The sequence below is a fragment of the Daucus carota genome, chromosome 5, assembly GCF_001625215.2.
Source record: "Daucus carota subsp. sativus chromosome 5, DH1 v3.0, whole genome shotgun sequence".
NCBI classification, from domain to species: domain Eukaryota; kingdom Viridiplantae; phylum Streptophyta; class Magnoliopsida; order Apiales; family Apiaceae; genus Daucus; species Daucus carota.
Window position 1 is genome coordinate 12,469,616 of NC_030385.2, and position 14,440 is coordinate 12,484,055.

General features: G+C 34.0%; 2 protein-coding genes and 1 pseudogene across 3 annotated transcripts; 2 read left to right on the forward strand and 1 right to left on the reverse strand.

Moving 5' to 3' along the window:
- The first annotated feature begins 280 nt into the window (after positions 1–280).
- On the forward strand, positions 281–4,192 carry LOC108223562 (mannose-6-phosphate isomerase 1-like). Its single transcript, XM_017397886.2, has 5 exons — positions 281–912; positions 2,127–2,294; positions 2,654–2,863; positions 3,282–3,548; positions 3,726–4,192. The coding sequence occupies exons 1-5, from the start codon at positions 589–591 to the stop codon at positions 4,035–4,037; spliced, it is 1,281 nt and encodes a 426-aa protein (XP_017253375.1). The 5' UTR covers positions 281–588; the 3' UTR covers positions 4,038–4,192.
- A 1,910-nt stretch (positions 4,193–6,102) lies between these two features.
- LOC108222516 (protein argonaute 1B-like) lies at positions 6,103–7,930 on the forward strand (annotated as a pseudogene).
- A 1,144-nt stretch (positions 7,931–9,074) lies between these two features.
- Positions 9,075–11,448, reverse strand: LOC108220373 (small ribosomal subunit protein eS7). 2 transcript variants are annotated; one of them, XM_017394121.2, is made up of 6 exons: positions 11,318–11,448; positions 10,513–10,624; positions 10,356–10,429; positions 10,152–10,275; positions 9,369–9,551; positions 9,075–9,295 (listed from the first exon to the last, which is right to left on the reverse strand). In XM_017394121.2, exons 2-6 carry the CDS (start codon positions 10,585–10,587, stop codon positions 9,176–9,178), a joined length of 576 nt encoding a protein of 191 aa, XP_017249610.1. In that variant the 5' UTR covers positions 10,588–10,624; positions 11,318–11,448; the 3' UTR covers positions 9,075–9,175. The 2 variants fall into 2 exon arrangements, with proteins under 2 accessions (XP_017249610.1, XP_017249609.1); XM_017394120.2 differs by having other exon boundaries at positions 10,513–10,596; positions 11,318–11,432.
- Between the last annotated feature and the right edge of the window lie 2,992 nt (positions 11,449–14,440).

Genomic DNA, 14,440 nt, shown 5'->3' on the forward strand with positions numbered 1-14,440 from the left:
GCTAGTACATATATAATTCAAAACTAACTAAATATAGAATAGAAGTTGTATATAATTCAAATATTAAAAATCTAATTTGTAATCTATTTTAAGATATAATTTCTAAATTTATACACAACAAATTTTAATCCAAGTCAAAATCCAGCTAACTTAACAAAAAAACTCATCCAAGAAAAGTTTATTAAAGTAGATTTTTCTAACTTATGTACAATTTGGTCTAAAATTGGCATAAACCTTAAAGTTGCCACCGACCCAACAGCATTGAGCATCCCAATGTAAGTCCTGTTTCTTCCTGTGCCAGTTTCTTAATTCTAGATTTACGTGTCCAAATTCCTCGTGATTACCTTTCTAGAATCCTCAACTACCCTTTCATTTACTACTACTTTCAAACATTGCCATCTCTTCCTTTCTCTGTCTATTTATTCAACTCAATTTCCATCGAACCCACACTTTTTATTTCTTTCTTTCCCTCTTAAAAGTCTATATAATACGGTTACACACATAATCTATTTTCTTTCTTCTTTTTCTTTGCGCAAGATTTGAACTTTTGAGTTTCTAAGCAACCCCTTTTGTTCAGTTTGTTTGATCATGGCCAGTAGTACTAATGGGTCTGCAAACAGCCATTCAAGAGCCAGGCTGCAGAGGCTTAGATGCTCTGTTCAGAACTATGATTGGGGGAGAGTTGGGTATGAATCTGCTGTGGCTAGACTCTATTGTAAGAACTCTGGGGTGGAGATTGATGAGAACAAGTGTTATGCGGAGTTGTGGATGGGAACACATGCATCTGGGCCTTCTTTTGTTGTGGGGGAGAATGGGGAGCAGAGTTTGAAGAGTTGGATTGAGAACAACCCGGGTGTGCTTGGAGATAAGGTGTTTGACAAGTGGAACACTAATCTCCCTTTCTTGTTCAAGGTATTTTACATGTTTGATTTTTATTATTTTTTTGATTCCACAAGTTGATGTTTGATGTTTATCGCTGGCTTTGCTCAAAGCAAGAGAAATTGATTGATTGAACTTTTTGAGAGGGAATTTTGGGTTTGGTTTTGTGTTTATGAATTTATCAATTTTTGTTTTGTTGTGTAATTTGGTTGATCAAGTTATATTTTAAAATCGTGTGGATGATCAGAGTTGGGTTCCGGTCATGTTTCTGATCATGTCAAAATTTGAGACTAGTATAATTCGTTTGGAGTGATAATAGAGGATATTGAAGCACTTCCTTTTTTATCCGCAATTGAATGCTTAGTTTAATGTTACTAAACCAGGAAACATCTGTAATATTAGTAACTCAGAGAAGTTAATAGGGAATAGGAATAAGTCATTAAATGTATGTGAGAAAGGCATGGATATCATGCGTCTTTTCAAGCATTTTGTTATGGATGCACTTGTTTGGATAAGTTTGAATTTAATTAATTATATTAACAGAAACTACAAATTTAACTACACACAGCCAACAAAATAATGCCATTCTCTATAAAATTTGCTTCTAGTAACTGTATGTGATTATTTTTGTGATTTGTAATCATATAACTTCACAAACAACAAATCTAAGAAAAAGTGGTTAACATGTGCATGTAGGGCACATGATAGCCCTTCCAATATTTATTTGGGAAGATCTCTGTTGAAGTTATTTAAAAGACAGTGGGTCCATGTTCAGGTTTAAATAATTAGGTTCATGTTCAGGTTTCCATGTGCCAGCACTAGTTATAACCACCCCACCTGTCAAATGAATTGCCATACTAATCCAAGCAAAGTGCAGTACTAAACTAGATTTTTGCCTATTTCTTGACAAACTGATGTGACTGAGAAACTGGTGAACAAGATTGCAATTTGATAACTCTCTTCTACACTGGACCCAAATCGCTAATTGAATGATTCCATGACTAATTTCCATCTGGAATATTGAAGAGCATTTTTAATCTTGCTACCTTTTTGATGCATTGTTATATACTTCTTCTTTTTTGCTACTTTATGCATTTTAATCTTACTGTAAATTGGCATACTTTCTTCAGTTTTTACTTCTTAGTAAATTTTCAATTTGGCTATTCAAGTTAATTTTTTCTGTTTTGACTGGGGTGGTCTTATAAGTTTTGTCACTTGTGTGTTTATTAGTTTAGTTTTTTATGCAGGTACTTTCAATAGCAAAAGCATTATCTATACAAGCCCATCCAGACAAGAAATTGGCAGAAATCCTTCATAGGACACAGCCAGACATGTACAAAGATGATAATCACAAGCCTGAGATGGTGTTGGCTATAACGGATTTTGAGGCTTTGTGTGGGTTTACTGATCTTGAGGTGACTTTCTCTTTCTATGATGGAGTTGACTTTTCATTTGGTAATTGAGTGGTTCACATGATACTATATTTTAGGTACAGTGAGAATGTACTGTTATATGATTAATGTATTCACTATATTCCATTGTAATGCGTTCGAAATTAAGCAGGAACCGATCAATTTATGGAACTGAAGTTAGGGTGGATGGTATATTCCTATGTGCTTTTCAGGATTCACGTGCAACTTAAGAAGCTATGAAGATAATAAATAAATCCACCTGTTTTTGTTTGTGGTTTCGATTTACAAGTATGTGGAGAACTTACTTGGAGGCTCTGTGTACACCGACAATTTCACACAATTATCTGTTTTCATTGTCTCAGGAGCTCCAGAATATTCTTCGGGATTTTCATGAGGTATCAGAAGTGGTGGGCACTGCATACACAGATCAAGTGTTAAATTGCACCGAGAAAGATGAAGTGAATAAGAAAGCCAGCCTGCAGGCTTTATTCACCAAACTGATGTCAACCAGTAAGGAGGTGATCTCAGATGTGTTAGCCAAATTGATTAATCGCCTAAACTTGGAGAGCAAGGTAAACTACTTTTTCCTTTTAGTTAAAATTATATAGTCTTTTGTTTACTCTTCGTTTAATACTTCTTTTAGAAATTTGTTTTGCTCCTAGTTCAAGCTTTGCGCAGAGATTGTTATTTTATTTCAGTCTTAGTTGCATGGTCGGCCTCAAAGCCTACCACCATCCTGTTTTGCTAGTTACACTATTTTATGGATCGGGGAATCAAGTTAGATCTATAAATTGAGGTTTTCTATTAGAAACAAATGATATCTAACAAACACCTGAATTTGTATTATATGGCAAGTTATCTGACATGGTTTTTATATCTTGAACAATGAACATTATATTCTGTTTGTAGATTGGTTTGATATGCTCCCATTAGCTTTTACCCCTTAAAACGATATTTGCCTTTTAAATACCTGGTTTTCGGTTGTATCAGGCAAGGGAATTAACTAGCAAAGAAGCACTAGTTTTGCGTCTGCAAAAGCAGTATCCAGATGATATTGGCATCATAGCGGCCCTGCTTTTTAATTACATTAAGCTTAAGCCTGGAGAAGCTTTGTATCTGGGAGCAAACGAACCTCATGCATACATATTTGGTGAATGCATTGAGTGCATGGCTACTTCAGATAATGTTGTACGAGCTGGGCTTACTCCAAAGAAGCGTGATACTGAGATCTTGTGTTCTATGCTGACATATAAACAGGTTTGTAAGAAGCCTCGGAGCTTCACCCCTAGACGTAGGCTGCTTTTCTTATACAGTAAGATGGTTGTGGATACTGGTCAGGAAGTGGCTAATACCATTTCTTAAAAACACTGTTTCTTCTTTTATATATTGGACTGAATTTCACCTCAGGCACAAATGTAATCCTGTTTTTTGCAGGGCTCTCCTGAAATTTTGCCAGGAGTCAACATAAATTCAAGTATAAAAAGATACACTCCTCCTCTCGATGAATTTGAGATTGATCATTGTGTTCTCAAGGATGAGAACTCTGTTGTTTTCCCTGTGGTACCCGGCCCTTCAATCTTTTTGGTCACAGCAGGCAATGGAACAATGAAGTCAGAAGCTGAAGAAATAGTTTCTGAGGGCGATGTGATGTTCGCACCAGCCAACAGTCGTATCTGTGTCACTGCTGCATCGGAGTTGCATCTGTACAGAGCCGGAGTGAATAGCAGATTTTTTAGGCTGGACTGACCAATGCTTTCACCTGTGATATTAGTAGTCATTTTAGCTTCATATGGTGTGAGAATTAATGCCGTGTCTGTATGTTAGCATATTTAAAAGTAGTTTTTAATATATAATCCAGTACAATAAGTTTAAGTAATACATCTATGAGCTATCTCTGTGCATATATCCCTTCCTAAGTGATGAATAGTTGCATAGGAGATATGCAGATGCACTAGTGTCTGTATCTGCATATGTTCCTGCAGGCTGAAACTATTGAGTGTGCAACATAGTTCATCAAGTTATTGGATACCGTAATAACTTATATTGATGGCATAAAGGTCTTGTGCCAATTATTGCCACATTGTTGTTCTTCACAAGTTATGCAATTTTCACTTCCAGGCTGATATATTTCTGGTGCCCCAGATTGATGCAGCAATTAAAAGGTTCAACATTGATATGGTAGGCTGTCTTCCTTCCTCAAACTTTGAATATCTAATGGCCAGTGTGCTTTAGACTTTCCTTCATCTAGGCAAGCTTATGATGTTATTGCTGGTGACAGATTAAAGTCCGAGTCAAGCATGCAACCTGTCCGGTAAAAGTTATACTCCCAAGATTCAAGAAACACCTAATAATATGGTAGTGCAGGCAGGCATGTAGACTACAATTATATCGGCATTCTGTGATTGTAATTTTTATTCTTTTTTCTTGAAGAATAAAAATGTAAATGATAATATTGCTTGAATTGGTTCCTTTAAAGTCAGGGCATTGCATTTGTAACCCCGTATGAAATAGTACTACAAATGCTGATAAAAAAGTACTAGAAGCGCTGATGAAAAGTTGCACAACCGTGCACCGCTTTGTTCTAATTTATTGATGTTTGCTTCAGAAAATGGTTGATGGAGGAATTGTTAATAATTGGATGTGTGTGAACTTTGCACAAAATGTTCAAGATAATTTGGCTAGCGGGTTTTGTTCAAAACTCGCATAGATGTGCACAATATCAGGTATGGTATATACCGCAAGACCTCTTTGTCTTGATGTTCTCTACATATTGTCAAGTATATGATATCAGACAAGAAGATATGGCTAGGATATCAGACAAATATATATGGCAAGGGAACAAGAAAATCACAAGCAGATAAGAGGACGTGACAAGAAAATCTCAAGCAGATAAGAGGACGTGACACGTGACAGGGAATCTGGTAGCTTTGAAAGAAATAGAGACAAGGGGAATTTGAAATAGTGGGAAAAGACTGCACCCAGAAATAATTCATGTAGAAAATCATTATTGAAATACATTATTGTAATACTGTAACAAAAACCTGGATCTCTATATAAGAGACCTTATTGTAAATCATCAGTTTTTGGAATACAACATCTTAAATTTCTCTACATTCATTCTTCTTATGGCAAGCTAAACCTCTTCTCCTACAGTCTACAACAGATAAACATGTTCATCAATAAGATATCATATACAAATATTATCTATTTATCATTACATCAGGGACTCCGGTGATCCAATCTGTTTGAATAGTTTGATTTATTTTGATAAATAAGATAGGATTTTTATATGATATTTATAATTCATGTTATGCATGATATTGATGAAGCATGTTTAGAAGTTATAGATTGTAGATTTTATTTTAAACATGTTTGTTTTTGTCGGAATATCTAATTGCCTACCCTCTTTAGGGTTTAACAGATATGAGAAACGATCCCCTAATATCTTGGACTGAACTATATTTTTCCTGTTTAGCGGTTCGATCCCAATCCAGTGCTTCCAGTTACCGGCGCACAGACTGATCAGGTGGAGAGTGTGCTAAAATCACGTTTTCAAGAGGTGCAGAAACTGAAGAAGGAGCTTGACCTATTGATTCTTATTCTTCCAGATAATAATGGCTCACTATGGTATGTAACCATTTGAGAAATTCTGATTCTGATATTTGTAATGGTCCAGTGCTTTTATTGAATGTCTGCGTAATTGTCTGTCTGTGGTTTTGCTTGCATTCACACTTCTGTGTAATGGTATCTGTCTCACTAATCGCTGTTTATGACTATTCATGAAGGCGATCTAAAGAGAATTTGTGAGACCGACCTTGGAATAGTTTCACATTGTTGCTTGACAAAACATGTCTTCAAGATGAGCAAGCAACACCTAGCGAATATGGCTTTAAAGATAACGTCAAAGTTGGGGGAAGAAATACAGTTCTTGTTGATGCTTTATCGAGGCGTATTCCACTTGTCAGTGACCGGCCTACAAGCATTTTTGGTGCCGATGTCACCCATCCTCATCCTGGAGAAGATTCCAGCCCCTTAATTGCAGCAGTATGATATAAAATTTTATAGAACTGCTTATACATACTTGAGTTAATGTTTGTATGTGTTAATATGATTGCCTCTATTTGACAGGATTATGTGTATATTATTAATTTCTTATCATCTATTGTTGCTTAAATTTGATATGAGATTTGTTATATAAATTTCAGGTCGTTGCTTCACAAGATTGGCCAGAGATAACAAAGTGTGCTGAATTGGTTTGTGCTCAAGCCCATAGACAAGAGCTTATTCAGGATCTGTACAAAAGGTGGCAGGATCCAAATAGAGAAACTGTATCAGGGGGAATGAATAATGATCAAGTATGTTCATCTCCCAACCTCTTATCTGATTGAATAATACACAATAGTAGACCTATGTGTACTCTTTATGGTAATTTTTAAATCAAGCTCTTTACAGTATTAGTTTTGTTTCTTTGCTATAGGGAACTCCTTATTTCATTCTGCAGATCAACTGAACAGAAACCCCAGAGCATTATATTCTATAGGTATTTATTATTACTCAGTATTATAGTGTGCTTGTCTGGTACTTGTCATTGTCGTGGCCTAATGACGAGCAAACTGCAGGGATGGTGTTAGCGAGGGGCAGTTCTATCAAGTTCTTCTGTATGAACTTGATGCAATTCGCAAGGTCCTCTAATTTTGGCCCTCTAATTTAATTGTTACCGTTATCTGTACTTTTTTAGTTTGTTTAAATGTGTGACTCATAATGTCCAACCTAACATATCCGGCGCATATTTCATGGCTGAACTTATGAAACAGGCTTGTGCTTCATTAGAGCCAAATTATCAGCCTCCGGTTACATTTGTTGTGGTTCAGAAACACCGTCACACTAGGATGTTTGCCAACAATCGTCGCGACCATAATTCAGTTGATAGCTAGGAGTGGAAATATTTTGCCTGGTATTCCTTTGTCTTTCCGTGCATCCTGATCTATTTAGTTATATGCACTGTATCAGTATTAAGAGTGTTTCCCTGCTTGTGAAATAACAGGGACTGTTGTGGATTCCAAAATCTGTCACCCCACCGAGTTTATTCCTTTATGCAACAGGGAACTAGCCGTCCAACACATTACCATGTTCTTTGGGATGAGAACAAGTTCTCCGTAGATGGATTACAATCCCTCACTAACAAATCTATGTTACACGTAAGTTCACCTCTATTATTGTTTGATCATGAATAACATATTAAAAGTAATATATAGAGTTACTACATTTTACTGGCTTCATTTTTGTGTCTTGCAGTTAGGCCAGGTGCACAAGATCTGTTTCAATAGGTGAGTAGTCATGTTTACTGGTTCTATTTTCAAACTTTATATCTCATTGTTGTCTATTTTACTCAACTCGTTGTAACGAGTTACAATATTTGTTACAGTTTCACCAGCATATTATGCTCACTTGGCAGCATTTCAACCTCGCTTCTATATGGAACCTAAACATCTAATAGCGAGGCAATGGCAAGTGGTGCTGCTGGTGGTCGTGGATGATTTGGTTCCGGTTGTTCATCTTTTGAATTTTAAGGTTGTGTTCACTTCATGGAATGAAATGAGTGGAGAATGGAATGAAACTATATGAACAAGTTTTATGAAGATTGGAGAGAGTATGAGGAAATAATGATTAAATATGAGTGAGTTAAAAATTTTCATGATGAAGATGATAGGAAAAGATGATGAACAAATGGAATCAACATTCATTTCAAAACATGTGGGTTAGATTTTTAGTTAAAATAGTTAGAATGGAATGATTGAAGGAATGAAAATTATAAACAATTTCACTAATCACTCACAATTTATAATACAAATTTCATTTAATTCTCTCCTCATTTCATTCCATGGAGTGAACACAGCCTAAGCTACAACTCTTGAATAGAAATAATAACAATCATGACACTTCCGATAATCAATTATCCCAGTCAATATGCAAATCAATGAGAGGTTAAGTTAAAGCTATATAAATCAAATAACACGTTGAGTTAAAGCCGTGCCGTTCGTCTGACACTTCCGATAATCACAATCAATATGCAAATCAATAAGAGGTTAAATTAAAGCTATATAAATCGAATAACACGTTAAGTTAAAGCCGTGCCTTTCGTCTGGCACTTCCGATAATCAATTATCCCAATCAATATGCAAATCAATAAGAGATTAAGTTATCAATAAGAGATTAAGTTAAAACTATACTCCCTCTGTCCCTCTCATTTCTTTACAGTTACTATTTTGGGATGTCCCTCTCATTTCTTTACATTACCATAAATAGTAAGTTTTTTTCATCATTACACTCGCTATCTTCCCCCACTATCTCATATTTAACAATAAAAACTACTATTACACCCACTACTTTCCTCCACTATCTCAAATCTATTATTAAATATTGATGGGTCCCACCACTTTACCCACTTTTCATCTAACTTTACTCATTTTTCATACATTGTCTTGGTCTCCGTGTCCCCCTCCAATGTAAACAATTGAGGGGGACGGAGGGAGTATAAATCAAATAACATGTTAAGTTAAAGCCGTGCCTTTGTCTTTCGTCTGCCTCACGAGGGTTATAAAGCTAGTTCTGTTAAAGATTCAACTCCAACCATGACATTTTAATTTTTTAAAAAAAGGTAAACACAGATTAAACATCTCTGTTTCGAAACCACCATTTTATATAACTGAAAGTTGGGCTACTCATTCATTCTGTCATTCAGTTGTAAAACAACGAGAAAGATTCAATAAAGGGAGGGCAAGATAAAAGAACATTTCTTCATATTATAAATTTTAAATGTCAAATCTCTTCATCAAAATTATAAGTAGACAGTAACAATATCTTCAACAACTTAAACTCAAATCTTAAACTTCTGCAACTGGGTACTCAAACACGACATCTTTTCCAGATAGCTTCCTGTAAACTCCAGCAAATGTCTCCAGTTTGTACTCTGTATCATTGCGTGCCTTTGGGTCCAAGTAAATCTGGCAAACAATGAAATAAAAGAGTTAGAAAAAGAAAATAGACATGAGGCGCTGAAGTAGTAGCTGTAATCACCTTGATTATTTTTGAGCCATCAACTCTATATCTGATACGCTTTCCAACAATCTCAGCAGGATGGACAACATCCTCAAGCATAGCATCATGAACAGCAGTTAGTGTCCTGGAACGAGGCCTCTGAGCAGCAGAACCTTTCTTTGGTGGCCTTAACATCCTTCGGGTAGCAATCACTACAACATCCTGCCAGTCAAAATATCATGTCAACCTCTACAAAAATGACATCAGTTGATAAAAGATCAATTTCAATGACATTCAAACAATCAAATACAACAAGAGACAATGTGGATTGACAATTGAAGGGACCAAATAAACACATATGATATAAATTAGTAAATACCATTTGATGCAGGACAGCTTTTCAGAACAAATATATTATTAAAAAACAAATAGAAGGTAGAGCTTGCATGGGTTTACCATTGCCAAAGGGTTTCCTAATGGTGCACGGGAGAAAAAACTATGGATTGCGACCAATAAACTAGGAGACTCAATTCAATAATACAAATACTATAACATAATCAAGCCCAACAAGCACCGAGGGATTTCATTACTTATTTGGGGTATAGGAACCCTAATGATCCAACCATACGAACCAAGGCCCATAAACCATTGGGGTTACTATAATAAACTACTCATTTATTAATCTAAAAACCCTCAAATACAAGATACATATATAAGACACAGATAAATACACTTTCATCTCTACACAATAGACAATCACAAAGTAAATGATGATAATTTAGTAAAATTCCCAAATTTGAATGTTAGATTAGACATATTCACCTTTCCACTGAATTTCTTCTCAAGTTCTCTTACAAGCCTTAAATGGATCTTGCGGAAAGCTTTCCTCAATCTGTAAGGAACATGTATCACCACAGCTTTGCGGTTCCCGGACACATCAATTTGACTGCAATCAAGAGATCAAATAAAACATTATTAATCATGCACCTACAGATATCTTTGATAAGCCAGTAAAAGAATACTTACGCAGCAGCATTGATGTAAAGGTCCTTCAAGTCACTTTTAAGCTCTTGATTCGTATTTTCCAAATCAAAGAACGCCTGCACGATTTCACCATCACATTGCTATTGTTCTCTTATATTACACAATGCAGTTAGCTTTAAAATCTATACAAGTTAGTCACCTGGGCAACAGTTTCTTCAAATTCAGTTGGTTCAAGACCAGCATCTTTGGCGATCTTCTTTCTTGAGGTAAACATTTTGACAACCTAAAATAGACCACGGTGGCGTCAAAACCTAGTAGTAGAAACATCACAAAGATTTAATAGCTCAACCCTCAAGTGCTGCCAGGATATACAGAATAAAATAATCCTTCCAGAGAATACACATCTCCATAGTAGTCTAACAGCAAGGGATCAAGACAATGCAACACAGACACAACATATTCTCAATTATCTTGCAAAATATTGTTCACTGCTAACTATCTGAAAGGGAAGGAACAGAGTTTTCAAATCAAAACCGACACAAAATTAAATTGGTCCATCAAAAATTGAATGTTTTGCAATTACCTAAAAGCTAGAAGAAAAAGGTTTTTTTTTCCTCTCTCATTGAGCAGCATCATAATCTCTCCCCCCTCTCCCTCTCCTCTCTCTCTTAATGTTGTCAAACTTGGTACTCTCTCTCCCTCCCTCCCTCTCTCTCCACACACAAACACACACTCAATTGTTCAACATACTCTAATCACCGCCCTCTCTCTGAAAGCGAGACTAAAACATTTGGTATAAAGGATAAAAATTGCATTTTTCACCCATTGCAGCTAACAGCCCGTGCATACCCAAATCAACACGCATAGCATTCAAAAAGGGTCGCGCAAATACAAAAACATCCCTATGCACAGACAATCACATACATATACATAAGCTAAGAAGAAAAAATAAAATGAATGGAGTAAGCAATGTGACTACACACAATTAAAGATATTTTAATCACCTCGCTGTTTCTCTCTAAGCTGCTCGGGAGGGACGATAACTTCGGCGGGGGCACAAAGGGACTAACAGAGGCGTGAGTAGGATTTTATATTATCTACACATCCAACCCTAATTTTAGTGGACGGTTGGGATTAATTCCGACTTTTCTTTTTTTTACTAAATAATTCCAGGGACTTTGAATGAATATAGATTATAGAGGGATTTCTTTCAATTAATTTTTTTGGGAAAATAGATTTTTTTGCCACCCAACTTATTATTTGTTTAGAAACTTAACACTGAACTATAATTTTTTTCTTTTTTGTCACTAATATTAGGTTCAGACTTTTTTTTGTCACTAACGTTAGGTTCGGATTTGATTATTAACACTATGTTATTTTTTTAGCATTATTAAAATATAGTGTTAGTCTGCAATATAACGGCGATCTGATATGTGTCTATATCTTTATATGTAGTGTCCTAGGTAGTTTACCTTGGAGGACGAGAGTTAGACACGCATTTTAAGACTCCAAAAAATTTCAAAAATTATTTTATTTTATTTTTTCTTAATAAAATTTAATGTTGGTTTTTTTTCCCTTAAAAAAACGTTGGATTTTTTTTTTGTCACTAACGTTATGTTTTGATTTGATTATTAACAATATGTTATTTTTTTAGCATTATAAAAACATAGTGGTGGTCTGCAATATTATGGTAATATGATATGTGTCTATAACATTATATACAGTCTTCTATATGCCCCCTAGAAGTACGAGAGTTTAACAGGCATTTTAAGAACCTAAAAAATTTAGTTTTATAAATTATTTTAAGACTCCACAAAAATATAGTATCACTTGACTTAATTTTACTTAAGAATTGATTGTAGATGATAATTTGTTTGAAGTCATTGATTTTATATTGATAATTTAATGAATTTTTAGAATTCTAATTATAATTCTTCCTAATTTTACCACTTATTTATGTCATTATTACTCCCTCCGTCCATCTCATCTTTTATAGTTCTTTACCACTACTTATCATGTATTTTAAGGTTCACACTTTTTATAAAATATAGTTCCATAAGTTAATTTTGAGATTTCCTTTCTAAGTAAAAAAATGCGTACTCTCGTCCTCCAAGATAAACTACCTAGGACATATGGAGTACTACATATAAATATATAGACACAGATCACCATTACATTGCAGACTACCCTTATATTTTAATAATGTTAAAAAAAATAACATAGTGTTAATAATCAAATCCGAACCTAACGTTAGTGACAAAAAAATCCGAACTTAACATTAGTGACAAAAAAGAAAAAAATTATAGTTCAGTGGTAGGTTTCTAAATAAATAATAAGTTGGGTGGCAAAAAAATCTATTTTCCCAAATTTTTTTTACTATTTTTCCATTCAGCGAACGATTAAAAATTGACAAAACCGTGATTAAGTAACAAAATTGTTAAAAAAAAAATAGTTCTAGTAAGGAATCTGTTCTATTTTTATCATCAATATATCAATATAATAATAAATTTGATAAATATGAACGAAAACAAAGAGGTTCAATTATTGATCGGAAAATTGTTTCAGCTTTTGAATATTTGTTAGTAGCTAAGTTGTTTGGAGAATAAACATTATCAAGATAAATGTTGAGTTATAAGAAAACGGAAGATAAATTTTAGATTTCTTGGTTGCTAGTTATCTTAAAATTTTAGATGTTTTTACTAATGAAGTTTGTAAAATAAAGTAACGTTAAATGCAAGTGTCAATTAACTTTTTAACTTATAAAATCGAATCTTTTTTCGTGTGAATCTTAGGTTGTGTTCACTTAGTCTTGGTGGAATGGAATGAGGGGAGAATAAAATGGAAAATTATATACAAATTTTAGGGAGAAAAAAAAAGTATGAGGCAATAGTGAAAAAATATGAATGTGTTTAAATTTTTTGTGATAAAGATGGTAAGGAAACATGATTTAGAAATAGAATGAGTATTCCTTTCAAAACATACGGGTTAAAATTATAATTAAAAAATGGGAATAGAATGATTGAAAGAATGAAAACTATATACATTTTCTTTGATCAACATCATATTATAGTTCAAAATTCATTTCATTCTCCTTCCATTCCATTTAATCCAAGTGAACACATTAGAGTTAAAGCAATTCCAATTATAAAACACATATCGTATATTGTGCTGGAGAGTATCATATTTAATAAAATTTTGCAACTTTCAAAAAAAAAGAAAAAAAATCTTAACTCTTGAAAAATCGCTTTCCAAACGTATTTTCTTTTTTAATCACTAACAAAAGGCACATCATCGATCATCATATTAAAATTATATATTTTATTTATAACAGTTTAAATATAATACACTATATTCAAAATATAATCAACCAATATATTCAATACTTATACAGCTCCAATTTAGCTAGATTAATGTAAAAATGGAATAAAAGAAAAACATTTACCGGGAAAACCAATTGAAGATAGTAAATAGCATGTTTAGTTTCAACTCGGCTGGAGATCATTATTAAATTAGAAAAATTGTTCATGTCTTTCTCTTTTAATATTTAAACACGTTAAATTTTAAATTACACTCTGTTACTCTGCATAATGAGAATCTTGATTCAAATTTAGGGGCCGTTTGGGTGAGTTTAAAATAAATGCTTATTACTTAAAGTAAATAAGTGAAGTATAAGTTAGAAGCAAGTTAAGACTTATAAATGATAAAAGTGTTTGGGAAATAAGTAAAAACCGTGAGACAAAAGCTAGTAATCGTAGCTTTTTTTAAGTACTTCTTGACTTCTTACACAAACGGTAGAAATAAGTGCTTATAACTTATAATTCAGAAGCCGGTCTTATAGGCCGATCCCAAACACCCACTTAGTAATCATAGACTCTAGGACACCTGAGGGATGTCTTTGTGTTATAAACACTAGTATTATTTATGACCAGTATACTTGAGTTGTGTATGATGAAAAGTGGTATTGGGATTTCGTCTTAGATTCTTGAGGTTTGTACTTGTTGCAAGCAGATACTGTGATTAGCTTTATTGATAAATCTTGATGCTTTGATTGTTACCGATTTAGCCAACTTATGTTTGTTTTACCATTTGTTAATTTGTTGCTCTGTTTTATCATTTCCAATTATCTG